The sequence below is a fragment of the Polistes canadensis genome, unplaced genomic scaffold (genome assembly GCF_001313835.1).
Source record: "Polistes canadensis isolate GaletaPanama2010 unplaced genomic scaffold, ASM131383v1 scaffold_34, whole genome shotgun sequence".
NCBI lineage: Eukaryota > Metazoa > Arthropoda > Insecta > Hymenoptera > Vespidae > Polistes > Polistes canadensis.
The window spans coordinates 38,163-64,938 of record NW_014569581.1 but is presented as its reverse complement, the minus strand read 5'-3'; the positions used below and the strand labels follow the sequence as shown (position 1 = coordinate 64,938).

Below are 26,776 nucleotides of genomic sequence, written 5' to 3'. Positions count from 1 at the left end.
AAAAATAACTTTCGGGGGGTAGAAAAAGATAGAAAATTTTCAGCGAAATCAAAGGGGGTCAGATAAAAAATTTGTCGATTTGACATGGAATGACCTATATATATGATTGTAAATAAATAAATTAATTTATTCGAACCAATTCGGTAATAACAAAAAAGAAAATGAGAAATTCCGATATGTTAACACGTTGAGCGCCACGTCAGCCATCGGTGACTGACACTGGACTTTCCGTTCAGGCCGCGTCAACCATCGATGGCTGACAGCGTGTAACATGAGAACTCTAAAAAAAAAAAAAAAGCGGCGTGCGTGGCCTGAACGGGATTGCTTTAGAAAAACGCGTGGCGCTCAACGTGTTAATAAAAAAGTAGGAAGCTTGTGAATAAAAAAAAACATGTTTGAAAAATAAAAAATACGAAAAAAAATCCAGTAGATAAAAAAAAAGAAAATATTGTATATCATCAGTGTGACGGATGTTACATATATGAAAATATATGGAAAAATATGTGTTGGCCTATACTGAAGTTAGTTGTGTCTGAACGAGATGCTAAAGAAAGACAGAAAGTGACTTGCGCGCAAGGTAGAAGTGCGCTTTCCAGTATCCGTGCGTCGACGGACCGAGAGAGAGAAAAGTCATCAGTGGAGGAAGATAGGGCGGACGTGTTGCATCGTAGAAGCAACGTTCTCGTGCGCCCGTAGAAGACAAATCAGAAAGGGACGATTGAACGAGAGGGTTGCCCACAACGAACGATTCGCGAACAATTAAATTCTCGATCCTGTTTACGAAGAAAAGGAGAAAAACAAGAAAGAAAGGAAGACGAGCAATATAGGAATACAAGAAGAGAAGAAAACATAATCAAATAATCGATTATTTGAGGAGAGGAAGAAGGAGACTCTTCGTTATCTCTATTTGTCATTTGCCTATTTACTTCAGTTGTTGCATCTAATTTTCTTTCTTTCTTTCTTCGGTGAGCGATCGGTTCGCCGATCTCCTTAAACGTTCTACCGGATACGGCCAATGAAGGCACGTAAGAGTCGCGAGAAACGTAAGTTGACCAATCTCAGGGCCAAGATCGTCCGTAATCCGTGGTGCGTTATCAGCGTGGTGCGATCACAGCTAGGACATTCGACGATGTGTTTCTTCCTCGATGATCATCCTTGAGAAGCCGCGGAGTGAGGATTTCTTATACCGCGAAAAACGAACAAAACGAACATTCGTTTTCACAATATCGCATTTTCCTTTTTACTTCCATTTTTCCCTTTCTCATTAAATATTTCTTATTCTCTCTTTCTCTATTTCTGTCTGTCTGTCTGTCTGTCTCTCTCTCTCTCTCTCTCTCTCTCTCTCTCTCTCTCTCTCTCTCTGTTCCTATTTTTCCACCCTTTATTTCTTATTCATCTGGTTCGCTCTTACTAGCTGCTGCACGTAATTCGCCGAAGTGCGACAGCGCCAAGAGTCGATGGAGATGCAGCGCCAAGGTTCGAGGCTCCTTCGACATAAAAAGATCTCACCTTAGACCTTCTTCTTTTTATTCTTATTTTTTCTTCTTCTCCTCCTTTATCTCTTTCCCTATATCAAATTTATTTCTCTATACTTCTGATTATTTTTAATACACCCACAGTTTTATACGTACATTAATGCAAGCTCTTTGGCAACCAATATCCAAGGATCTTTTTTTACTCTCTTTCTCTACATCCCTATCTTCTTCTTCTTCTTCTTCTTATTATTATTATTATTATTATTATTATTATTATTATTATTATTATTATTACCCTCTTTCGTTGAATCATTTAGGAATTTTAGATAATTAGATAGAGAAATATACCACTCCTTTTGACTAGTAGAGATATTAAATAAGATGGGTGGAAAAAGGAGGGTAGTTTTGTAGAATTGATATACCGAATCGACCGACACCACGCGACGAACTTTATTTTAATCAATATCTCATTTATATTCATGGACAATGAATATTCTTGTTCTAATTATCAAATAATATCCATAAAGATCAACAAAGTGAGATGAAAAACGGGACACACAAAGTTCTCGGGATAGGAGTTGACCTGTCGTCGTCGTCGTCATGGTAACCCCAGATGCCCGGGATTAGGAGCTCTATCTCACTTTCGCTTTCTCTCTCTCTCTCTCTTTCTCTCTCTCTTTCTCTCTCTCTGTCTCTCTCTCTCTCTCTCTTTTTTTCATTTTTCTTCTCATTTTAGAGCACACACGTGTATATTTTTTCATTGATTAACTCTTTGTAAAGAGGAAAATCCAAACGCGAACGAACCACTCTAATGCGATTACCGTCTAACGGCAGACCTTCGATATTTCTTAAAATATTCTACTTGTTGTTATATTTTGTAATCATGACTCTAATATTTCCTGATTTTTTTACTTTTCACGGTAATCCATCCCATCGAATTTCAGATCAACGGTCTTTCTAATTCGTCTGATCCTACGAAAATTATCATTTGCCTTTTTTTTTAAATCACCCCATACATGTAAAAATAACTTAAGATATTTTTATTATGCATCGATAAATAATGAAAGCTATTAAACCAGGGAAGCTCCTATCTCGTTTCGTATCGTTTAATTTCATGAAAAAATTATTTCGGAAAAGTAGACACGAGTGACACGATATACATACACATACGTTGGATACAAAATCGATTAACTTGAGTCATTTTTATTGAATTCGACCTTCGGGGAAGATTGATTGAGCGTGTTTTGTTCGGTCGTTTGGTAGTTAGCTTAAAAGCGTGATATAAGACAAGTTGAAAAAGGCATGTCGACATAGACACGTATAGATATGTGAGCAATTGATTGATGTTACACATGCATGTAAAGAAAGTATGCGAGCATATAGAGAGTACCGAATTGCGTGGTATAGGACACATGAGTTAAAGTGTAGTGATCAAATATGAACTGTAATTACTTTATTTTCCTTTCCGTATTTCTATTTCTTTCTTTCTCTTTTTCTCACTCTTTTTCTCACTCATTCTCTCTCTCTCTCTCTCTCTCTCTCTCTCTCTCTCTCTCTCTCCTTAATTAAACTTTTTTAGAAAGGTGACAATTTAGATAATAGTGTTTTGTCAGTAGATAGATTTTCGTAGCTACAGTGATGTTTATGATCATACAAAATCCTTGTTAGATTCGATCGTACCTTTAGTTAACAACGTTGAACAAATGTGAATACTCGTCATTGTTTTGTTCTATTACAAATTTCGTTACGTCGAGTAAAACTTGTAATATTTTGAAAATTAAGAAAATAATAAAATTAGAATGAGAGATAATGATAAAGAAAATTATTTGGTTGTTTACAAAATAATTAGGTTGCTTATAAACATAAAAAGATTATTTTTTAATTTTTATATAAAATAAAATTTTTATATAAAATCTTGAAATTTGGGCAATCCAATATATATGCGTCTGTAATAAAGATTTGTAACAAGTTTTGCTCGATGGGACGAATTTAAATAAAAATTAGTATCCCCTTAAATCAGTAGGGAACGTTATTAGAAAGAAAATAATCCATAGAAATTGGCAGCGACGTTTTCGTATGTAAGAACTAGTCGTAATCTTTCTTCTCTTTATTTCTCGTACTGATTTCATGCGTAATTTCATTTTCAAAAATACGATTTCAATAATGTTCAATTATAGTTACAATAATATGTAATTTTTGTATACGCGCGTAACGTCATTACGAGAAAGATTAAAGAAAAGAAAGTAAATGCGTAAAATAAGAATGTAATTTAGAGTGTGGTTTGATATTAGATAGATATGTATGAATAAGGGGTTGGTAAGGGGGGGTGAAAATATGCACTCGATACGGACTTGTTCTGTAAATACGTTGCACCCGTTGTTACTCCGAATATTTTAGTAGATGCTCTTTTGAACACACTCTCTTCGGTAGAATTCCTAGGAAGCATTTATAATTGGCAGATGGTGCATACACTGCAATCAGTAAAAAATCTGTTCATTGCACCGTAAAAAATCACACACTTTTGTAAGTAGAAACGTTGCTTCCTCTTCTCTCTTTTCTCTTTTCTTATTTCTTTTTGCCTGGTAATAAAGTAAAAAATTAAAAAAAAATATGAGAGGAGGAAGAATCCACCCTGTTTGCTCCTGAGTAATAAAAAAAAAAAAAACAAGAAGGTATCTTAGAATCGGAGCGGCCTTTACACGTGGTGCAGTATTAAGAGTGAAGCCCCCCTTGGCAACGTTACAGAGGGAGAACTTGAAGAACTCGGGGGCGTTTTAGGGGGTTCTGGAGGTGGCACCTTAGCATTGGGCGGACGCCACAAGCCTGAGGAATTGGCCACCTTGGCAGCCAACACGAGATTTTCAAGAAAGGAAATACAATTGATTTATCGGGGATTCAAACAAGAGTGTCCTACTGGTTTGGTCGACGAGGAAGCTTTCAAACAAATCTTCTCGCAATTTTTTCCACAGGGAGGTAAGCATTTCAATTTAACGAATTAAATAATAATAATAATAATAAATGATATATTTTTAACTAATTTTTTGTAACGATCGTAGATGCCAGTCAATACGCTCATTACGTGTTCAACACCATGAAGAGGAAACATTCTGGTAAAATAAGTTTTGAGGTAAGCTGATTAATGGAAAGAGAAATTGGAATTGAAAAAATTATAAATGAACTTATTTAAATGAATATAATATGAACGATATAAATGAACTGATTTTATTGATTTATGCGTAGGAATTTCTAACAATTTTATCCAAAGTATCTCGAGGATCGGTGGAGGAAAAATTACAATGGGTTTTTGGATTATACGACTTGGACGGTGACGGATTGATACGCAAGGAAGAAATGTTGGATGTCGTTGGATCGATTTATGAGATGTTGGGTCGTTATACTCAGCCACAAATAGTCGAGCCGCATTTGGCAGCACGTGAACACGTCGATCGTATATTTCACGTGAGTTACGTAATTAATATCTACGTTCAAACTCACGATTTATATACTATTTATTATCTTTTAGCTAATGTAAAAAGATAAACGACGTTAATACGTTTTTAGCTAATGGACGCGAATAAGGATGGCGTGGTGACTATCGAGGAATTGGTGCAATGGTGTTCTAAAGACGAGCAATTATTACGAAGTCTCGACACTCTTGATACAGTCTTGTGAGAGTTTAAAATTACTTTCTTATATTATCTATTAATTTATCAAAAGCTTTCTTTTTATTTACTCTAGCGATCGATACTGTTACTAAGCGTATGAAGAGAATTTCATGAGTTCTATTTGTGGAAGACGACCATTCAATATATCTTTTCAATTCTGATTCAAATCTTTGATCTCTTTTTCTTACAAATTAAAAACAAAAAAACAATCGTGATTTTTCACTTAATTATTGACATGCATGAAGAATATATAAAGTAATATAAAATAATTAGAAGATTAAGCGTAGAAGGAAAGAGAAAAAAAAAATGTATATTTTGAAAGACCAGGGTGATGTATAAACAGGACCGTTTGAGAGGCTTTTAAATCACTCATGGGTTTCGAATGTTTCCAAAAAACAATACCGTTGGTCAAACGCATACAACGGTATGCAACGTCTTCTGAAAACGACATTCTGTAAAAAATATTTCTCAAAGAGCGTTTGTAAATATGTATGTATCTACCCTACCTACCCAGTCTTTCAACCGTGCCACGTGTCAGAGTACGATAATCGACATTATCGAAACTTTAAGCGGACATGTTCAAATAGCGTATGTCACTTACTTGTAATTTTAGTGCGATATAGGAAACTACATTTAAATCCTTAACGTAACTTCCACGATTCACGATTACCGATGGCAATTTAAAATAGATCGATTTCTTCGAACTTTACTTTTAACGACTGTGTCGTCAAATTTATTTCTTAATTAAATTATAATTGATTGATATTATTGATAATGTTATGATAATGTTAATGTTTTTTCTCATTCTTTTTCGAATTTTCATCGAGTTCGAGATAAATTATTATTTAGATTTATGCACATCGATTTACGAACTTACGATTTTTGTACTTTTTCATAACATTAAACTTATACATTTAAAGATTTGAAATGACTGTTCTGATACATAAATCGTAACAAAATAATAAACAGAAAAAGAAGAATAAACGCGAAAAGATTTTGATATTTATAAAAAAAAAAACGTTAAGAGTGGAAGTACGTAAATATCAAAGTGCTGATTTCGCCGAAGATAATCTTAGTAATAAATGATAGTAAAACCACACATATACACACACGCACGCACAAACTCACACAAACAAAAAAATTGAGTAAAAGGAAATTAGATTTTTTCGATGGAACATTATTCCTGGGGCCTTTTAAAAGTTAATTATGCTCGCTAAAAAAATAAATATAAAAAAATCTTTATCGTTCGTATTAAAAAACAAATAAAATCTTTAAAAGAAATTCTCCGTGATTATACTTAAACGGATTTTAAAACAGTATTTATCTTTCTCTTATTGATAAGTGATTTTATTCAATATTATGAACCAATTAGCGGGCATATGATTTTATCCAAAGGATAAAAAAGACAAAAAAAAGAGAAGAGGCATCTTAACGAAGAAATGATTATTAAATGTGAGATTACATCCTTAAAAATATTTCGAATAAAATTCGTATTAACGTAAATTGCTATTCAAATATCACGTTGGGTGTCTCGCGTTGATAATTTCCAATATTAATAATTATATATTGTATAGTACCTTGGTAGTCTCGACCAAATGAATGAAGCGTTAGTTGAAACGAGCTAACGCCTCGCGTGATTCTCCTGTACCTTATTATTTAATTATAAATTTTAACATATACGATCTATTAATATTATGAACAATGTTTATTATATTATCGATATAAATAGTTCTATCGATGCCATGATCTATCACACTTGTTGTTTCTAATTGATTGCGTCAAAATTATAAGAAAGACTTGAATTTATTTACAGCTTTCATATAAAAAAATTTAATGATTAATTAGGATAAACATTTAAACCAATTCTTATGCATATATAAATACGATTGTTGACGATTCGAATCCAGATAATTGCATTTGTCAACTTTACTAATTTTATTTGTACTTCAATTTTGTTGAAGATAATTAACCAATGCATTGTTGTCGTTTAATTAATATTAAAAATATATATAAAACTGTAAAGAAAAAAGGTTGAATATTTTCTTCAGTGGAATCAATTAGAAACACTGTGCATAATTTATAATATACGATTTGTGAAATAATGCGATATATCAAATATCAATAAATATATCGCAAATATGTTGAACGAAGTTAAATAAGTTTATAAGAAGAAAAAGAGTTCTATATATATGATATATTAAATACGCAGAGTATTACATATTTTTACTGTTTTTTTGTTTTTTGCTGACCAAACTAACGAAAATTATTTTTACGGCATTCATTTGAATCCAGATAATTGCATTTGTTGATTTTACCAGCTTTACTTGTGGTTACATTTTGTAAAATTAGTTTGAGTAATTGTCTCTCTCTCTCTCTCTCTCTCTCTCTCTCTCTCTCTCTCTCTCTCTCTCTCACTCTGAAGAATATCTTGTAATTTTTTATTTCATTTTCATTACAACATTTGTAACATTTTTCGTACGCCTCTCAAAGATATGTAAATAATCAATAATGTTATTACAAATTCATACAGATCGGTGCATAAAAACTTTTCTATTGTAATATACTTATCAACTTTACAAACAAAACTTAACGTATGTCCGTTTGTTCAAAAAGCAATTTACTTATCCACATAGACTCTGATAATTCTCTACAAGCGATGTTCGCCATTTTATCTTGCAAAATTTCCGTACTTTTAGGCCACATTTTACAATTTCTAATAGCTTATAGACAATTTCAATGTATTCCCGAATGTTCAATACGAAGGTGCATGTTCATTTAAACAGAAACATCCAAGGAATTTCAAATATCTGCCTTTAGACTTAATTATACAAATAATTGTCATTCATAGTAAACAAAAAATTGATCTTTTTGCTCGAGTATTAAAAGAATATTATATAATATGATAAACACACAAATATCTCTAATGATTATTAACATTTCTTAATTATCCATTCCTGAGTCAAATTAATAAATTCCTCATTTTTACAATTATTTTTAATCTCAAAAGTTTAATAAATATCTATTCAAATTTTGTATAAAATTTGTATATTCAAAATTGTCGATAATATAGAACATTTTCTTTATAATTTCAACTCTTTCTTAATTACAATCGGTTCCTATCGGTAATGTCGATATAGATCCTATTCATTTACATATCGATAAAACAGATTAAGAAAGAAAAGAATTCAAAATTTGTAAGAAGTGATCGTAGATACAATATATAAAAGAAAATTAAGAAAAAAATACGTACAGCTAAATATAAAAATATATTCATTACTGGAATAAAATTATTTTTTCTCTAATTTAACATCGCAACAAAATGTAATCTCTTACAAATTATTTACTACATTAAGGTTTTTTAAAAAATAAATTTTTTAAAGAAAAAAGTTTAGTTGAACGCAACATTTTTAACATGAATATCCACCTAATAACGAAACCCAATTTATTAGACGCCATTCAAAAGATAGGACGGATGGCCCTTTGAAAATGCGATGATCTATGACACGGAACTTTCACTTTCTAAATACGACGTCAAAATGAATCTGACCCTGCTCCGTATTCTTCTGCTTTTAAATCTTATACCGCGTGTAAGATTAATGATGTTTATAGCAAAAATAATGACAAATATCATGCAAACACTTGTATTAGAAACATCGCAAGCAAAAAGATATATTTTTAAACGTCACATAAAATAACATAATATATCAAATAATTCAGATCGTGGCGAAATTCAATATAACAAAAGAACATAAAACTTCGTTTGAATGGTAAAATATATTAAATATGTGTATTCTATATATACACTTTCATACGATTATGACAAAAGTTCATGTCATAACTAAGTGGGAACAGTTTATTGTAAAGAAAGTTAACGATGCATTCGACAAATATCCAGCATTGTCAAAATAAGACAAAATAATTGACAAGATATGATGATTCGAAAAAAAAAAATAATTCATATACACCATAGTGAGAGTGTATTCGCGTATCATTAGCATACTCGTGGAAGAACATAAATTCCTTACGTAAAACGTAATAAACGATCGTAGTAAATTCATGAATGATGGTTCTTACATATCAAATACGTTGCTCGTTTAACGATAAACATAGATTTATGAACGAGTAATCGATGTAATTCCGCAACTTCGACTAATTTCTTTAGGGGATATTTCGATTGAGTTAATGAAAGCTTTTTTAAGAAAGGATCTAAACCTTTCTTCGGTCTGTGGATAGAAAATGTGAAATATTCGAAGTAGAGAGTGGCCCCGAATTGATTCGAAAATATACATAGTTGTTTGTACAATAATATCGTGTAAAAATATAAAAGGATAGAATAAAAAAAAAAAAGAAAAATAAAAAGAAAAATTATAACAGCTATCCCCGAGGCTTTAACGGACCTTGGAACTAGTTCATAATCAAAATCTGGTTTATTCACCTGTCGAAAACTAAATCTGGTCGTTAAAGGCTATCACTTGAGGTAGCTAATCCTAATCCTGACGCCAGGTATGCAAGGTGTCCTAGTTGAAGGAGACAACCTAAATATTTTCTTTGTTTTTAATGATATGAAAAATGTTTAAGACATACTTTGATTGGTGGAAAAGAGGTGTATCATGGAAAGAACATTTTCTTTAAGGTAATTTTTTGTGGATTTTGTCTATATCGTCAGCATTTTTTGCACAATAAAAGTGTATTTTTTTATATTGTACCCTATAGCGGGTGAATAAATAAATTTAAGTATACCTGCATCATAGCCTGTATCAGTTAGTACACCTTGTATATTTGCAATGAAATTCTCATTTAGACGAAGTCGTTTGAAGGTAACGCGATCAATCGATCGATCGATTATTATACGCAATGTGATACCATCTCTAAATGAACGTACGAACGAATGAATAAACGAGCAAATGTTGTAACTCTATGAGAAATTTAATGTAAATTTGTACGAATTAATAACTCATAGGATGAATATGCTATGTATTTGCTTGGTAAAAAAAAATTTCTCGGGGTCATACGAGATCCGTAGATAATGTATAATAACGTCCTGCAATCACGAATAATTTAATTTTTTTGTTCTCTTCTTCCTGCCAACTATAAAAATGTTAAATTGAACAAAAACTTTTACTAAATTTCTTCTTCTTCTTTTTTTTTGTTATTTTTAATTATACGAATTGTAAGATTTTATTGAAAAGAAAAAAATGAAGAAAAGAATTAACGAGACTTATAATAAATGCTTCGCGATTATACTCGCGAATTATTTGAAAGTAATTTTAAAGAGTTGTTAAATGAACAACTGGTTTATATTAAAAGCATAACGTCTTTAAAAGAATATAAGAATTAAAAACAAAACGAAGAACAGAAATATATATAAATAAATAAATGTGATAAGTAAAATGATCAACATCCTAAAAGAGCTCTCCTTTCAAGATATATGTAACTTCAACGCGTGATTTCGCATCTGCATCCTTTATTCGACTACGATTTGTGGGGACGATTAAAAAGGAGATTTTTTTTCTTTTTTTTTTCTTCTTTTGTAAAGGGAGTAGAAATATAGAAGGAGGATCTTTCCCGTAAAGAGACTGCTCTTGAGACAGAATACGATAATTCCAAGTTTCTATCTCTCATTCACTCACTCACTCACATAGATTTTTTTTCTCTCATTCTAAATGTGTCATATCGTGGGAGTCTGTGAGTCAATCTGTACAATAAAATGTTATAATCTAAAAGACAAAAAAGGAAGAAGAAGAAGAAGAAGAAGGAAGAAGACCTGGTGAAAATGAAAAGAAAAAAAAAGTGAAACAAGGTACAATAAAATAATTTTAAAAAAATTTCCATAAATATTTGAAAAATGTCGATGTGACGTAAGGACAAAAAAACCAGAAAAGAATGTTTTAGAAATGACATCCGTGATAAAAATGTGAACCGTTCGAAAAAGTTAACGCATTTTGGTTGATCGGCATAGGCGGAGATGCCGAAAGATCGAAATTCAAGCGGCATGGAGGGCGGGGAGGGGAGAGATACTCAATATCGACGGATACTATAAGAGAAGAAGGGATATGAAACCATCGCCAGTTATATTGACTTTCTTTTAAGCGACACGTGTATACGCATATTCTACACGGGAGGATACAGAGATTAAAAAGTAAGTACCAGTATAACATGCTTTTATATTATTTCTCTGAGAGTATGTGTTACTCTTGATATATAGGGTCTTCACGTATACATCTATACACACATATACATATACATGTAATATATATATATATATGTATATATATATATATCTAATATACGTGTATATAGATCATTCCTCGTTCATTCTCGTTAAAATCCTGACCCAACATCTACCTACGTGTGTATGCATTAGCACGTAACCTTAAGCATATCTTTTGCATAACAAAATTTAACTTCGATGCAATAGACAAACACGTAAAGTTTACAAACATTTTTTTGTATTTCTCAATGAATATGAAAAGAAAAATATATGAAATAATAATAATTGCAGTAAGGTAGGGTATAGAAATAATAATTATTCCGGATGTGTATCCCGAATTCTCCTATAAGTGCTTTCGAAACGAAATGCCGGGTCCAAGGGAGCAATAATTACATGACGTCGAAGAGTCAGCTTTCACGTTCCAGAAAGTGAAAATTTAAGATCTAAATTTACAAGGATGTTACCGCTGCCAAGGTAGTGGCCACCGATACACACATATACAACTCCCGTATATATATCTGTGTTTATGTATGGAAGTATAAAAATTATCAGGCGATTCCTTTCACACAAAGAAGTAGAGTCACATATTCTTCGATATGCATGTATAAGTAGTACGTATACATATGTATCCGTTTACATGTGACTAAATACATGTGTGTGTGTGTGTGCATGTGATTTTTTTGCTTTTCTTTTTATTTTCTTCTCATATACTGAATGTTTCATTTCGACGATCTTGAGAAAGCATGTCCGAATTCCCCTCGTAAACGATATTACCTATAACCCACATTTCTGTTTCGTACGTTTTATCGATACGCGAAATCGTTTCGATCGATATACAATTTATATATATGCGTATGAATGTATATGTATGGAAGTATGCGTGTATGTATGAACTTGTAAATGGACACCCGTTTTCGAAAGCACTCTCTTACGATTCGATATAATCATTTTTTTTTTGGGAGGCAGAGTGAGAGAGAGAGAGAGAGATCATGATTTCTTGTTTAAAAAATTGTCATTGCCTAAGCTTTGTTATTTCACTAACAATAAAAAATTCGAGGATTATTCGCAATTAACGTAAGAATTTTCGTTTAATCTGTTAATTTGCCTAATTTTGACGTAACGCACATTTTCAATTGTGGACAAACACTTCTTACTCGAGTACGTCTCATCGAGTAAAGTCTCTGGACTTGTATACGTGTGTGTGTATGTGTCAATGATTTGAATATTTGGTAGTATATATATATTTAAGAAACAGTAGCCTTGACAAAAATGTCGAGAGCTATTTCGATAGAAAGAAAAGAAAATATTAGAAACAATGTCACCAGTAAAATTTCTAAAATGCACACACATATATGTATATGTATACGTCAATGACTTGAATATTAGTTAGTATGTTTATTTGAGAAGTAGTAGTCTTAACAAAAATTTCAAGGACTACTTCAATGGAGAAAAAAAAATATTAGAAATAATGTCACCGATAACAATTCAAAAATTCGCACGATTATTTTCTCTTTCTCTCATTTTCACTTTCTTAATTTCGATATTTAAAATTCTTGGATTATCCTCCTAATGACTACTAAAATATATTTATATTGAAAAATGCAATGAACACGACAGAAAAATATTCGTGATAATATGTCGTATTGAATAATGTTTATTACCATCATTCATCGGTTATAGACAATTTTAATTTCATCCAATAATTAATCCATAGTACTTATCACTTATTTTATAGATTTTATATGTTTTCTTTATGCAATTATTAGCAAAAACGAAACTCGCTAAGTTTCGCATTACCTCGACAGATTAAAGTTATTTTTATCGATTTCTCGGTTATTTGCAATATCTGCGTGAGTACCGTGTTCTTACAAAATATATGCAAAATATAGTTGTAATATTAGTAGGTAAGTTGTTTTAGTTTTGTATTCATATATTCGTACGCGTGTGTGTACGCGTATAAATACGTATGCGATCGTGTCTGTTATGTGGGATGGAATCTCTGTCCGCATTCTTTTCTCATATATAGAGGTCAAAACACATTTTACCGTTCGATTTTGCAGCAACTTTCCTTAAGGAAAAAAAAAGTAAAAAAAAGAAAAAAAAGGAATAAAAAAAGAATGAGAAAATAAATAAATAAAAAATAAATTCACTGACGTTTAGGCAAATGACACGAACATATGAAAAAAAATACTCGTATATTACACGAAGCACGTACAATACCACCTCCGCATTCCATTTGACACGAATATATCGAAGTATAAGTCGAATAAGTTATCCGATTACCTGGTACAAATGTTGTCCATTTTTAAATCGACCTTGTCCATCGAATCCAAATTGGATTCCTCATGAATCATTGTAAGAGGAGGCGCCGGTACGAATTCAAAATTCATCATTCAATGAGATCATCTGGTCACCAGGAATGACCAAAATAAAAATAATAAGAAGAGAAGAAAAAAAAGTCAAAAGGAAAAGAAATGTTTCGGAACGAACAAGCGTACGAGTGAAGAAAAAAGAGAGAAAGAGAGAGAGGGAAAGAGAAAAAAAGACCCGGCAAATTGGAGTCATGTAAAGTCGGATAACCGGCCGCGTCCTTAAAGGCCGAAGGTAAATCAACGTTTCATCGTAACTTTAATCTCTAGAAAGAAAGATAAAAAGAAAAAGAAGACGAAGAAGATGATGAAGGAGAAAAAGAAGAAGAAGAAGTTCCATCTCGTACAAAAAAGTTGCGTCAAGCGTGCATGAGAATTCATTCTGTCAAAAACATCTAGACGAAATGACGCATACAAAATCGACCGCCTTGAAAAGCAGTGAAAGTGAGTCTAACTAACAACGTGCTTCGTATTACGGAGTGACATCCCAACCGAGTAAAAGAGCGCAAAAACAAAAAGAAAAGAAAGGGAAAAGAAATGAGAGAAAGAGAAAAAAATAATAATCAAATATTATCATCGAGAGAACCAAGTAGATGATGAAAAATATTTAGCGTTAAAAACATAGATACATGCATACAAACGTATACAAATATCTACGCAAGAATGTAAGTGCAAACCGAAAAATATTTCAAAGTCAAAAAGAGAGATGTTCTCCCGCGCGTCAAGATTTTATTGCTTTCTTTCTCGGATTTCACTTTGGGGCTTTTTAATTTCGTTGATTAAATTTCTCATCAAGTTTTACGAGAAAAAAAGAAGATACATTTACTTACTAATTAATTCTCATATGTAGAAAGGAGACAACTATCCTACTGACTTGTTGTTATTCGACACAAATTTTGATAATCAAGCGAATTTTAAATATTTCTACGATTAATTATAAATTTCGATATGTATATACGCACGTTGATGAAAGAATTCTCGTTACAATTAATTCGTTAAGAAAGTTCGATAAATAAATTTCGAGTATTATCGTTGACAAATTTAATGATAATATTTAAAACCAATGCTGGCTCGCGAGCACGAACGCGAATAGTAGGATTAGAATTTTTATTAAACGAAAGAGAGGAGACGACGAAAATCACGAAAAGTATCAATACGAAATGTGTCTACGATCGTATCTAATCGATAGTAGTAACGCGACACATATTTCATCGGAATAAAATTAAATAAAAATCTTCATCTTCGACGAGAGAGTGGCGGGACAAGTTTCTCCATATCTAAAAGACCTTTTTTCCTTCTTATAAAATGAATCTTGATAATGCGATATATCGTTTTTTGATTTCGATGATGTTTTCTTTTTTTTTTTTTTTTATTAGTTTTCTTTTTTTTACTTTTTTCTTCTTCCTTTTTTTTCAACACCAACTTCATCCCAACAAGGATCTAATTATTATTAATACATTTATTTCTATCGAATGAGATCGTATCGATCATCGATAACTATTCGTTCGAATTATATACGAGTTTAATTTAACGTACAAAGATATCTAATAGCTTTCCGCGCCTTCCTATCAAATTTATTTCTATAGTCGTCGATCTTCCTCTCGTTCCTATCCATCATCCCATTAGTTTTATGACATTCGCCTACGTTTATTCCATTTCATCCTTCGTTCCATCTTTATTCGAACTATTTTTCAATTGTAAATCAAGATTTTATCGAATCATTTTTCAATAAATTTCAGAAGTAATACTTTTATTACTTTGCACAAATTATTTTATTCGAAATAAATGGTTGACAAAACTTCTCTCTCTCGCTATAATAGATTTTTATTTATTTAATAATTACATAATAAAGTGTTAGATTTCTTTGATAATTAATAAATTTTTTTAAATCTGTTTTAAAAAGCTCTCAAAATGAGAATACCATTACGGACGTTTATAATTGCATTAATATTAAATGCATGTACTGATGGGCTTCCTTATAACCAAATTCCAGATTATTTCACATCGCGTGAGTATCATTAAACTTAATTGAATTTTTTAGGACACAAGAAATACTTATCAATAATTATTTAAATTAAATCTTTATATTCATTATTAGAACAATCATCTTGGTACGATAATAAACAAGATCAACAGCAAGATAGTAGTTCTTCTAATACTTCGCCACAATTTTTACGAGAACAACAATCTGGTGAATTTGGTACTCATTGGAATCAATTAAACCGACGTAAGTAGTGCACACACGCGTTTACACAATAAATAAATATAATTTAATGTAATACAAAAAATTCATTATATGAAAATGTTCCAATTAATATTTATGATTTATTATTAACAATATTTTGTTTATACAGCACTTTATATCAGTCAATCCGACTTATATTCTGGTTCGATATCTCAAAACACAGACATGTCAGATTTCATTACATATTCTCAATCAAATTTAAAACAAGAAGAAATATCTGACGAGGGATTAATTGTATCTTGTAACGGAGATAATAAACTCTGCGTGAATAAAAATCTTTGTATAGGTGGATACGTTACTTCTATACAAAAAGAATTCATTCGCGATAAAGAACAGGTAAATAAGTTTTTTATATTAAATTACTCATTTTAATAATAAACAGGTACTATACGAATTTTTTTATCATTCAGTAAATTTGCAATACACGAAGAAAATAATAATTTTTCTTTATTTATTAACTTTAATTTTTTAATTACATACGTCTGTTTTGTTTTATTCCATTTAGATTCAACAATGCAATCTGAAATACGAAATATGTTGTATCGTAAAAGATTATTACGAACAATCATCATCTGATGTTGATGACTCAAGCGTTCCTTTATTGGAACAAAGTGATTATTACGATTCAAATCCCATAATTAATAGTCAAGTACAAATTCGTCCAAAACAAGTAGATCAACAAAACATTTTAGTTGATTTGAGTTCATCTCAAAATGTAAAATCAACGATAAACAGTGGTGTCGAACAGATTGCAGTACAACAACAAATTACTGATTTTAATGAAAGTACAGATCTAAATTCAAGTGTTACGATATCTCCACAATTATCAATAAGTTCTGGAACTAGTTTAAATCAAGTATTTGCTAAAGGTAATTGTACATATATATCTCAGTATAGATATCTGATTTATATTACGGAAAATTATCTAATTTTTTATAAAAATTATATTAATTAATCGATTACTCAACTGAAGGTAGTGATATAGGTTCACAGTCATCATCAAATTTACCAAGTTCAAGATTTCCTGAATTCAAACCACCTGTACAATTAGGATGTGCTGCCGCTTTACTTTGTGTAGAAGAACAATATTGTACTAAGGAAGGAATAATTAGTACACAGCCTATAACATTTACAGAAAAAGATGTTCTACAGCGTGTTCCATTGAGTGTAAGTTGTAAATTGTATATATCAAGTGTAGAGAGATGTTCTCATAATTAAATTCAATATTAAACATTTAAATAATTTAATAATTATTATTTAATTTCTATCTTTTATATATCAATAGAGTTGTAAGAATCTTGAGAGCGGAATTATTGGAAAATGTTGTCGCGATCCAAATTACGTAGACCCGTGGCCAACGGGTAATTTACCAGCTAATTATTCTGGTGGTTTTGATGAACAAGGATTTCCAACATTTTTAAATATAGCGAAAGTACGAGCACCAAAAAAGCCAACTATTGGCTTAAAAACGGCACCAATTGTTAAGCCATCGGTGAAACTACCAGCATTTAACAATGAACCAATTTTTCCTATTACATCACCCGTCCCGACGCTACCTACACAACCAAACGAAAATAATTATGAAGTTCCTGATTCTTCTATTCAAATACCAAAACAAGTCACTGGACCATTCTATCCTCTACAATATCCATTGATACCGAACGAAACACCTTCTATCATACCAAGGCCATTTACTAAGAATAATTATAATACTGCATCTAGCAAACAAGACTCTGTATTGATTCCTCTTCAACGTATACCCAACGAATGTGGAGTACGAAATGGTGTATGTATTATATATTGTGATTTATTAATATTTTTATAATTGCACAACAATATGAATTTATTGTATATGCATATAATAAATTGGAATATTTTTCCAAAGGTTCTACATACAGATGAATTAGACAAGCCTGTAACATCTTTTGGTGAAATTCCATGGCAAGCAATGATATTATCGAATAAACAACGTAGTATATTATGCTCTGGAGTTATATTAGCACCAGACATTGTTGTAACAACAGCTTATTGTGTTAATGGGTAAAATCTTTATTTCTTTTTTAAGTACATGCAAAGCAAAGCCAGTGAATAGTTTTATTATCATTTTGTTATTTCAGAATTACACCGGAAGAAATTTCAGTAAAGTCTGGAGAATGGAAATTAGGATACGAACTTGAACATGAAGAACCACTTCCATTCGAAATAACTAACGTATCATCTATTGCCATTCATCCAAATTATATACTGGGATCTTCTGTAAATGATATGGCTGTTCTCTACTTAAAACATGCTATAGCATACAATAGACACGTGAATCCATTGTGTTTACCGAATTTGATTACAACTCAATCATTAAATAAATGCATTGTAACGGGATGGGGTCAAGCAGTAATTAAAGGTAAGAAATATTTACATTTTTTAAATAATTTAAATAAAACGTCTAAAAGGATATTTTATTTTAATTTAGTACACGCACTTGGTGCTGTTATGAATAGTCTTGACGTTGATGTCTTATCGCCTGATGCATGCATGCAACATGCATCTGGACAACAATATAACATAAATATAGAATACGGAACTATATGCGCTAAATCGCATAATACTAATTACAATATGTGTCAAACTGAAATTGGTGGACCATTAGCTTGTCAAAGAGAAGACGGAATTTACGAATTTGCTGGACTTTACAGTCAGGATAATGGTTGTTCTCCCACGCATCAAGTAAAACAATTATGCTTTATTTACAATTAAATATATTTAATTATTGCTTAATTTATTTATAATTCCATTGATTTTTTGTTTTTCTACAGATTGCAATATTTACACCTATCGACAATGATTGGTTAAAAAAAATAATATATTATAAAGAACAAAATCTATCTTTTCCAACATTTAACACAAAAGATAATTCTTACGATTATAGAAAAAGTAATCTTCCATCTTCAATAAATCAATACCTACCACCAATCTAGTAAGAAACAAAAAAATACTAATAATATAAAGTAAACGTTTTGAGACAATTGTTATTAACTTAAGATATTTTTGAAAGAGTTTATTCAATAGAGTAGTAGTGTATTCGATTTGCCCGGTGTAGGGAATGTAAATAACAATCCAAAAAATTGTCCATGGAAATATTGTAAAATGTCCAATTTTTAAAACGTCTATGTACATTTGTTTCCGAAAAATAAATTACCTCCTAAGAATTCTTCGGCGTAAATATACAATTTTTATAATGATCCAATTCTTTGATACTTTCTAAAATATCGAAAGTTGCTCGGTGCTGATATGTTTTTGGAGGAGCAGAATAATATATTTGCGAATTCCATCTCCTGTAAAATATATATACTTGTATATAAAATTATTAATAAAATATGTATAATATAAAGATTATTTTCTACAAACTGACATCGTTTGACCGATAAAAATCTCAAACACTCTTTATATATCTTTATACTATTTAATATTTATTAATATTACATACCTTGCAACTTCTTTAATCGTGCTAACATCTATAATTCTATAATGTAAATAATCGTGAACTAATGGCATGTATTTTATTAAAAATAAACGGTCCATGTAAACAGAATTACCAGCCAAAGGACATTTGCCTCTTGGAACGTAACTTTTCAAAAATTTTAATACAGTTTGTTCTGCATCTTTCAACGAAATTTTACTATTACGAACATCATCGATTAATTTTGACTAAAACAAAATACAAAACATATGATTAGCAATATATTAATTTACAATATAAATAAACAATTTACCTTTTTATGATGCTCTTTACACCAATTATCCATAGTACTTAAAATAGAATCAGGTTGATTTATTACAATATTCAATTTATCGCTTATGATTTTTAAATTACTATCAGTGATTAAACAAGTGATTTCTAAGATGTGACACGTATTTATATCCAATCCTGTCATCTGCAAAATATAAAAAAAAAAGTTTAGTCGAATGCAGTTGTATTACAACCGAAGGTCAACTAACTACAAACAGACAATTATGACTACAAATTATACAAATTTTATATAAATACCTCCATATCTATCCAAACCATGTGATTATTTTGGTTATTAGTACTCATCATACGTTGCAATGGATATACTATAATATATATTATTATTTATTGATAAGTAATTTTCAACTAAATATACATATAGGTATGTATTAATATGATAAATAAAGAAAATTATTAACGACAAATTAATATTTTGTAAAAGATTTTTATAACTCAATCCAATTAACTGAAATTTCGAATACATACATGTATTTTGTAATATTACAAGTTTAACATCAAATTACTGGAGAAGAAATATATATATATATTATAATCCAATTTAGAACTAAATATACGTATGTATAAAATATATGCTTATATTTACAATTGGATTTATTTAACTTGTTATAATATAGATAAACAATTAGATTCACCATTACAGTTAATATAAGATGATTTCCATTTACAATACATTTTTAATAATTTAATACCTCGAAGGAACATTTATTTATTTATTTTAATCTATTGCATGTAAGAAAAAATATCAATTTAAAAAATAGAACAATAAACACGTGTTTTTTCACCCATATGTCAATGAATCACGATAATAAAAAGATCGATAGCACACAATTACCTTGGTACAACTGCATCAATGCGCTATCTGGGTTGGAAGATGCAGAACTAAAAAATGTCGAATGGTCTTTGTTAATGTAATTTTATAGGCCAGTCAATAAGAGGCAAAGAAGAAACTTTCAGGAGTACTAATTTTACAATTTGATATAATGGTAATTCGATGTCGATGAATCGAATGGTGCTAATTTTTTTGCAATAAAATTTTGTATTTACGAGAAAAAGGGTAAAAAATGGCCGTATCTTAGAATCTATTGAACCGAATATAGAATACTATTTAATCGAAAAAAGTTTCAAACAAAAGTTGTGCAGAATTGAAAAATACATAAAAAATGTTCTAAGGTGTATCTTCGTATTTGCAAAAATAAGCGAGAAAATGAAGGTGAAAGGTAATTGTAAGAGAGGGGGCAAGCCACGCCTCTTCGTTGGTCTTTACACGCGAGCGAGCTAGTGTGCGTTATCTTGGGGTCTCTCGGTCGTGAATGCGAGTGCGAGTGAGAAAAGAAATGGATATTTCTCTCTTTCTATTTGTTCATGCGATAGCAATTATTTTTCTTTTGGCCATCGATTGTTGAGTGTTCTGTATTATATATTTCTGATATTTTTTCATGCTGTAGCGAGAATTTTTCGTCTTGGCCATCGAGTGTCGAGCGTTATGTATACGAGTGCGAGTGAGACAAGAAACCGATATTTCTCTCTTTCTAAATTTTTTCCTTTCGCAGCGAGAATTTTTCGTTTTGACGATCGAGTCTCGAGCATTCTGTATATCTATATATATATAGGCGTATAAGCGCGGCGTTTTTAAATCAAATCTTGATGCTTATGGCACGCTGTTTTTTTATTAATTGTCAAAAATAGTGAACCTTGATTAAAAGAAAAACAATAATTCATTTTAACAGAAACTATTATTATTTAGTCAAGAGTAAAAATAATGAATTATTTTGYRTCTCRACATAAAATTAATTTGTATAATTAATTAATATAAATTTTTTRCCTCACAAAAATTTATTTGTATATCAAATTGAATACGTATTCTTTTAAAGACGAAATTTATAATTTAAAATTTTTTCCTATTAAATTATGTATTTTAGGAAATTTTTAATTAAAGATTTGTTGTCTCGTAAATATTTATTTGTGTATCAAATTGAATACATATTTGAAAAAGAAGAATTTTATATCTACACATAAAATTAAAATTCAGAATATTCAGGAAAGGATATTCTAAAAACGTGGAATTTATTTTTTGTCTAGACATAATTTTAATTCATTTTTATTATGTTATAAGAAAACAGAAATGTATTTTTATTCATCTTCTATGTCATAAAAATTGTACGAAAAAAATAGATCTTTTGTCATGTGGCACGCTACCGTAGGTAGTATCGTCTCTGTTTCTCACGCGGGTAGTTACCGTTCGATTATTCGTGGGGGAATTATTTTTTTTTTTGTTTTTCTATCCTTAAGTTATACAAATTCTTTTTACATTTCTTAATTTTTAATTTTAGCTTGCCCCCTCTCTTACAATTACTTTTCACCTTCATTTTCTCGCTTATTTTTGCAAATACGAAGATACACCTTAGAACATTTTTTATGTATTTTGAAATTCTGCACAACTTTTGTTTGCAACTTTTTTCGATTAAATGCCTAGATTCTAAGATACGGCCATTTTTACCCTTTTTTTCGTTACAGCCACATCGTATTGCAAAAAAATTAGCACCATTCGATTCAGCGACGTCGAATTACCATTATATCAAATTGTAAAATTAGTACACCAGAAAGTTTCTTCTTTGCCTCTTATTGACTGGCCTATTAGGCATCATTTTGAAAACGAATTATGAATATCGCATAAACGAAGCTTTATACAAGGAGGACGATCGAGATACGCGTTTTCGTCGAATTCGTGTTGTTAAAAATAAGTAAATACCGAGTACGATAATTTTCCATGACGGCGACGGTGGTGTTCAGGAGTTCAGATTTAAGTACGTGTGATTTTATAAATAAACAAATGAAAAAAATAGATCTCTTTGATGTTCGCGCTCTCTAGTGGCCATAGAAATCATCTTCTCATAGTGTATATACGTAGACACATTTATAACATTGCGATCGTCCTCCTTGATCAAGCTCCGTTATCGCAAACATCAAATTTATAAGTCGTGGAATATCTCTACATTATTGAGTTTGTATTGAAGTGATTCCTAAATTGTTGCTTATAAATATAAAAAAGGTTATAAAACAAAGTTATATATGATTAGGATTTTGATGAACTAACAAATTATGTCGTTATGCGTATATTTGTAATGTATGGTTTTAGTGCCGTATAAATTGTTATTATAAATTATAAATAAAAAACAAAAATTAAACAATGTCTCTGTACGATGATTTTGATAAACATCGAACTTCGGACAAAGTTGCTGGATGGTCGTCCGGTATTAAATTGTTGCAATCACAGCTTCAATTAAAAAAAGCAGCAACTACACAGGTAAATACGAAATTTATACACATATATAAAATTCATTAAAATATTTATTATGTCATTATATTTGTAGCCAAAACGTGAACAATATAGAAAAGCAACTGCTGTATTAGCACCAGTTATTGATTTGAAATCAAAAACTAGAGATATCGAGAAGGATGATGAAAGTTTACTTAACAATCCATTAACAAATAATAATACAGGTAGTATTGGAATTGGTATTGAATTTGATTGGAATGTTATCAACGAATATGATCCTATGTGGCCTAATGAATATGAAAAAGTCGTTAAAGAGTTACGTGATATTCGAGATAGAGAGCATGATCAAGAAACCGAAATGCGAAAAAGAAGGCGTGATAATACACGTTTTGAGGATACCCAAGTAATAATTAAATTGTACAATGATTAGATCAAATATTATCTATCATTTTGTAACATGTACAATTATTATTTTAGGCAGCAGGAAATAGTACTTTGGTACCTCCGGAAAGAGATGAGGAACGTACTCCAACATCCAGGGGTATAGCTGGTGGTGCTGCTATAGCACCACCTCCATCATTACAAGAATGTACTGAACTTCCACCATCTTCCCCATCGCTAAGACAACCTTCTAATTTGGGTTATGCCACATCGTCTGTCGCAGCTAAGATAATGGCTAAATATGGTTTTAAAGAAGGACAAGGTCTTGGTAAAAAAGAACAAGGAATGTCTGTAGCATTACAAGTAGAAAAGACAAGTAAAAGAGGTGGTAGAATCGTTGGGGAAAGAGAACAACTTATGCCTCCACCACCTCCAGTTTCTATGTCTCCACCACTTTTACAACAGACAGCACAAGCACAGACTTCGCAAGAGGAACCAAGTATTACGGAAATCATGAAATCACCAAGCAAGGTAATTCAATTTATCTGCTTATGTTTTTAAACTTTCTTTTTTTTATTCTTAACAAAAATATATTGTTCTTTTAGGTTGTCTTGCTACGTAACATGGTTGGACCAGGAGAAGTGGACGAGGATTTGGAACCAGAAGTGAAAGATGAATGTAATACAAAATACGGTGATGTAGCGCGTGTGATTATTCATGAAGTTATTGACGCAACTCCGGAAGATGCAGTTCGTATTTTCGTTGAATTTAAAAGAATAGAAAGTGCTATAAAAGCTGTCGTTGATTTAAACGGACGATTCTTCGGAGGTAGACAAGTTAAGGCAGGTTTTTACTCTAGTGAAAAATTGGACAGCTTGCAATTAATGGATTAATAATAAAAATATTGCACATAGGAATTATTATAATTTATATCGTATTAATCCTTTCTTGTTGAAGTTTGGGATATTTTCAGCTAACTTTTATCACTTATTATTGTTTTATTTATATGTTTTAAAGAAGAAAGATAATGAAAATCAAAAATGAATTTTACGTCGATGCGTATAAAATATATTTGTATGTAATATACGTTACAAAAATGTTTAATTTCTTTTTTTTGTAAAATAGTAAAATTTAGTATATATATTTTTAATTTATCTTTTAGAATTCATTCTTATTAGATCGTAAGACTCGTTTTCATTTCTGCATTAAATATCAGTTTTTCCAATAACAATTTTTTCTTATACTTTGTTAATGTAAAAACAATGCATATAGAAATTATTTATTGTAACTTTTTATAAATTAAATATTTAGCAACTTCCGCACATTTTGCATAAATAATATATATAATTTTTATATAAACTCCTTAAGAGAAACTTATAATCTACATATAATTTGAAGTATCATATTCAGTCTTAATAGAGTAATGAAAACATAATTTAATAGATTTAATTGGATATAGTTAAGTTCCCCTTACCTCTCTTGAGAATAAAAGATTTGAAACTTTTATTTTATAAATATATATTATATTTTTAATTAATAATCGTAATAAATAACGTATCTATTTTAAAAAAGAATGATATTTGGAAAAAGATAATTAAATTAAGCTTTCTTACAGTTAATTAGTTCGTCTATTGCTTTACTCAACTGATTGCTAAATGCTGTAAAACTAAATGTTTTAAGAAACTGTTCTCTACCAGCTTTTCCATATTTTTCTATGAGAGACGGATTTTTTATCAGTATTTTAATTTTTTCAGCAAATTCTTTGCTAGAACCATTAACTAAATATCCAGTAACTTTGTCGATAACTGATTCCATAGGACCACCAGAATTATGAGCAATTACAGGTTTACCAATATACATAGCTTCTAATGGAACAATACCAAAATGTTCATTTTGCGGAGTGTATATCAGAATATCACAGTGTTTTAGAAGAGAAACTTTATAAATGTCAGAAGGAGAACGTAAGAAGATTACTTTATCCGTAACATGTAATTCGTCTGAAAGTTCTATTAATTCCAAATAATGTTCGACGTTCTCCTCAACTCTTTTATCATATCCMCCAGCCATAATTAAATACAATCGTTTGTATTCTTCTTCAGTTAAAGAGTTTTTAAGATAGGCAAGTGTTTCTATTGCGAGAGATAAATTTTTCTTTCTCTCATATCTGTTAATAGATAAGAGAATGATGTTATCATCTGACAATTTTCTATCCAATATTCTTTCTAATATCACTATTCTTGTTTTGTCGAAGAAGTCTGTATTGATAGAAGGATACAGGACTTCTGGTTGAACATGTAATTTCTTAAACGTTGATTTAAATACGTTACATGTGTATAAGCTATTTACAAAAATTTTATGAGCCATCCCAGTTGTAATCTCTTCTAAATAATTAAGAGGTACACGATACAATGCTTTGGAATAACTGCCAGGCGTAGAAAGTAATTGATCCGGATGATGACAATAAAACACAATATAGGGAATGTATAGTCGAAGAATGGGTATACATACCGATACTAAGTCACAAAATACTAAATCTGGACGGTTTCTTAAAAATATTATATAGGTTGCTGCATATACCTGGAACAATAATATCAATTATAATATAATTTTATACTATAAAAAATCTAATGTATATTTAGAATTAGAACAAATATATTTAGTTGAACTTACCATTCGAATGTAAGCACATAATGCAAAAAATTTACCTAGAATATGTCTCGGTAACCAGTTACCAACAACTGTAACGGGAATCGTACCATCTTTCGTTTCAAGAAAACAGTGATCCGGATCGTGATGAGTTGTCACGAAAGAAACGTCATGACCATTTTTCTTTAAAGCTAAAGCAGCATCAACTACTAACCTTTCGGCTCCACCGATTCCAAGATCTGGATGTAAAAATATTATGCGTGTCATTTTATATTTTTACATACACTTTTTGTTATAAATAATAAATTTTCCTTAGTTGCACTTATTTCTTTATCAACCTCCGGTTCAAGAACATGTTAATAAAAAATTGTGATCATCAGCGCCACCTGCCTATTTGAACTTTACGTGAAATTAACCAATGACAAATGAACGAATATTTAAGAAGGAATTTTCAAAATGAAAATTAATAATCCTTTAAAATATTGTAATTATTATTACGAGTTATATTGAGTAGACTTTATTAGGATTATTTTGGTCAATTTCATTTAACGTTTTTACAGCATTATATTATTACTTAACATTGTCGCTTATTTAAGTTAAAAAATTAAAGTTAATCATATTTAAACGATATTTTGGTGATATTGAAAAATATGAGCGGTAAAAAGAATGATTCGAGGAAGCAGGAGGAAGAAGAATTATTTG

The 26,776-nt window shown here is 30.5% G+C and overlaps 5 protein-coding genes across 11 annotated transcripts; 3 read left to right on the top strand and 2 right to left on the bottom strand.

Annotated features, from left to right (window-relative positions):
- Positions 1 to 563: 563 nt before the first annotated feature.
- Positions 564 to 8,049, top strand: LOC106784425 (Kv channel-interacting protein 2-like). 4 transcript variants are annotated; one of them, XM_014743932.1, is made up of 5 exons: positions 564 to 1,043; positions 4,221 to 4,448; positions 4,532 to 4,602; positions 4,716 to 4,934; positions 5,037 to 8,049. In XM_014743932.1, exons 1-5 carry the CDS (start codon positions 1,016 to 1,018, stop codon positions 5,145 to 5,147), a joined length of 657 nt encoding a protein of 218 aa, XP_014599418.1. In that variant the 5' UTR covers positions 564 to 1,015; the 3' UTR covers positions 5,148 to 8,049. The 4 variants fall into 4 exon arrangements, with proteins under 4 accessions (XP_014599418.1, XP_014599420.1, XP_014599421.1 ...); XM_014743934.1 differs by having other exon boundaries at positions 567 to 1,043; positions 4,254 to 4,448; XM_014743935.1 differs by lacking the exon at positions 564 to 1,043 and adding an exon at positions 1,321 to 1,476 and having other exon boundaries at positions 4,254 to 4,448.
- Positions 8,050 to 14,858: 6,809 nt separating this feature from the next.
- Positions 14,859 to 19,206, top strand: LOC106784394. Its single transcript, XM_014743867.1, has 11 exons — positions 14,859 to 14,867; positions 15,624 to 15,728; positions 15,819 to 15,947; positions 16,075 to 16,301; positions 16,471 to 16,834; positions 16,939 to 17,132; positions 17,251 to 17,751; positions 17,851 to 18,005; positions 18,083 to 18,363; positions 18,433 to 18,686; positions 18,776 to 19,206. The coding sequence occupies exons 2-11, from the start codon at positions 15,632 to 15,634 to the stop codon at positions 18,935 to 18,937; spliced, it is 2,364 nt and encodes a 787-aa protein (XP_014599353.1). The 5' UTR covers positions 14,859 to 14,867; positions 15,624 to 15,631; the 3' UTR covers positions 18,938 to 19,206.
- LOC106784399 (oligoribonuclease, mitochondrial) lies at positions 18,927 to 22,637 on the bottom strand. 4 transcript variants are annotated; one of them, XM_014743875.1, is made up of 6 exons: positions 22,520 to 22,637; positions 20,603 to 20,649; positions 20,008 to 20,075; positions 19,733 to 19,894; positions 19,447 to 19,667; positions 18,927 to 19,294 (listed from the first exon to the last, which is right to left on the bottom strand). In XM_014743875.1, exons 1-6 carry the CDS (start codon positions 22,537 to 22,539, stop codon positions 19,162 to 19,164), a joined length of 651 nt encoding a protein of 216 aa, XP_014599361.1. In that variant the 5' UTR covers positions 22,540 to 22,637; the 3' UTR covers positions 18,927 to 19,161. The 4 variants fall into 4 exon arrangements, with proteins under 4 accessions (XP_014599361.1, XP_014599363.1, XP_014599360.1 ...); XM_014743877.1 differs by lacking the exons at positions 20,603 to 20,649; positions 22,520 to 22,637 and adding exons at positions 20,236 to 20,272; positions 20,403 to 20,570; XM_014743874.1 differs by lacking the exons at positions 20,603 to 20,649; positions 22,520 to 22,637 and adding an exon at positions 20,403 to 20,586.
- A 55-nt stretch (positions 22,638 to 22,692) lies between these two features.
- Positions 22,693 to 24,416, top strand: LOC106784397 (splicing factor 45). The gene is made up of 4 exons (XM_014743869.1): positions 22,693 to 23,074; positions 23,142 to 23,450; positions 23,525 to 23,959; positions 24,034 to 24,416. The coding sequence occupies exons 1-4, from the start codon at positions 22,958 to 22,960 to the stop codon at positions 24,319 to 24,321; spliced, it is 1,149 nt and encodes a 382-aa protein (XP_014599355.1). The 5' UTR covers positions 22,693 to 22,957; the 3' UTR covers positions 24,322 to 24,416.
- Positions 24,340 to 26,418, bottom strand: LOC106784395 (alpha-1,3/1,6-mannosyltransferase ALG2). Its single transcript, XM_014743868.1, has 2 exons — positions 26,099 to 26,418; positions 24,340 to 26,005 (listed from the first exon to the last, which is right to left on the bottom strand). The coding sequence occupies exons 1-2, from the start codon at positions 26,339 to 26,341 to the stop codon at positions 25,028 to 25,030; spliced, it is 1,221 nt and encodes a 406-aa protein (XP_014599354.1). The 5' UTR covers positions 26,342 to 26,418; the 3' UTR covers positions 24,340 to 25,027.
- Positions 26,419 to 26,776: the final 358 nt, after the last annotated feature.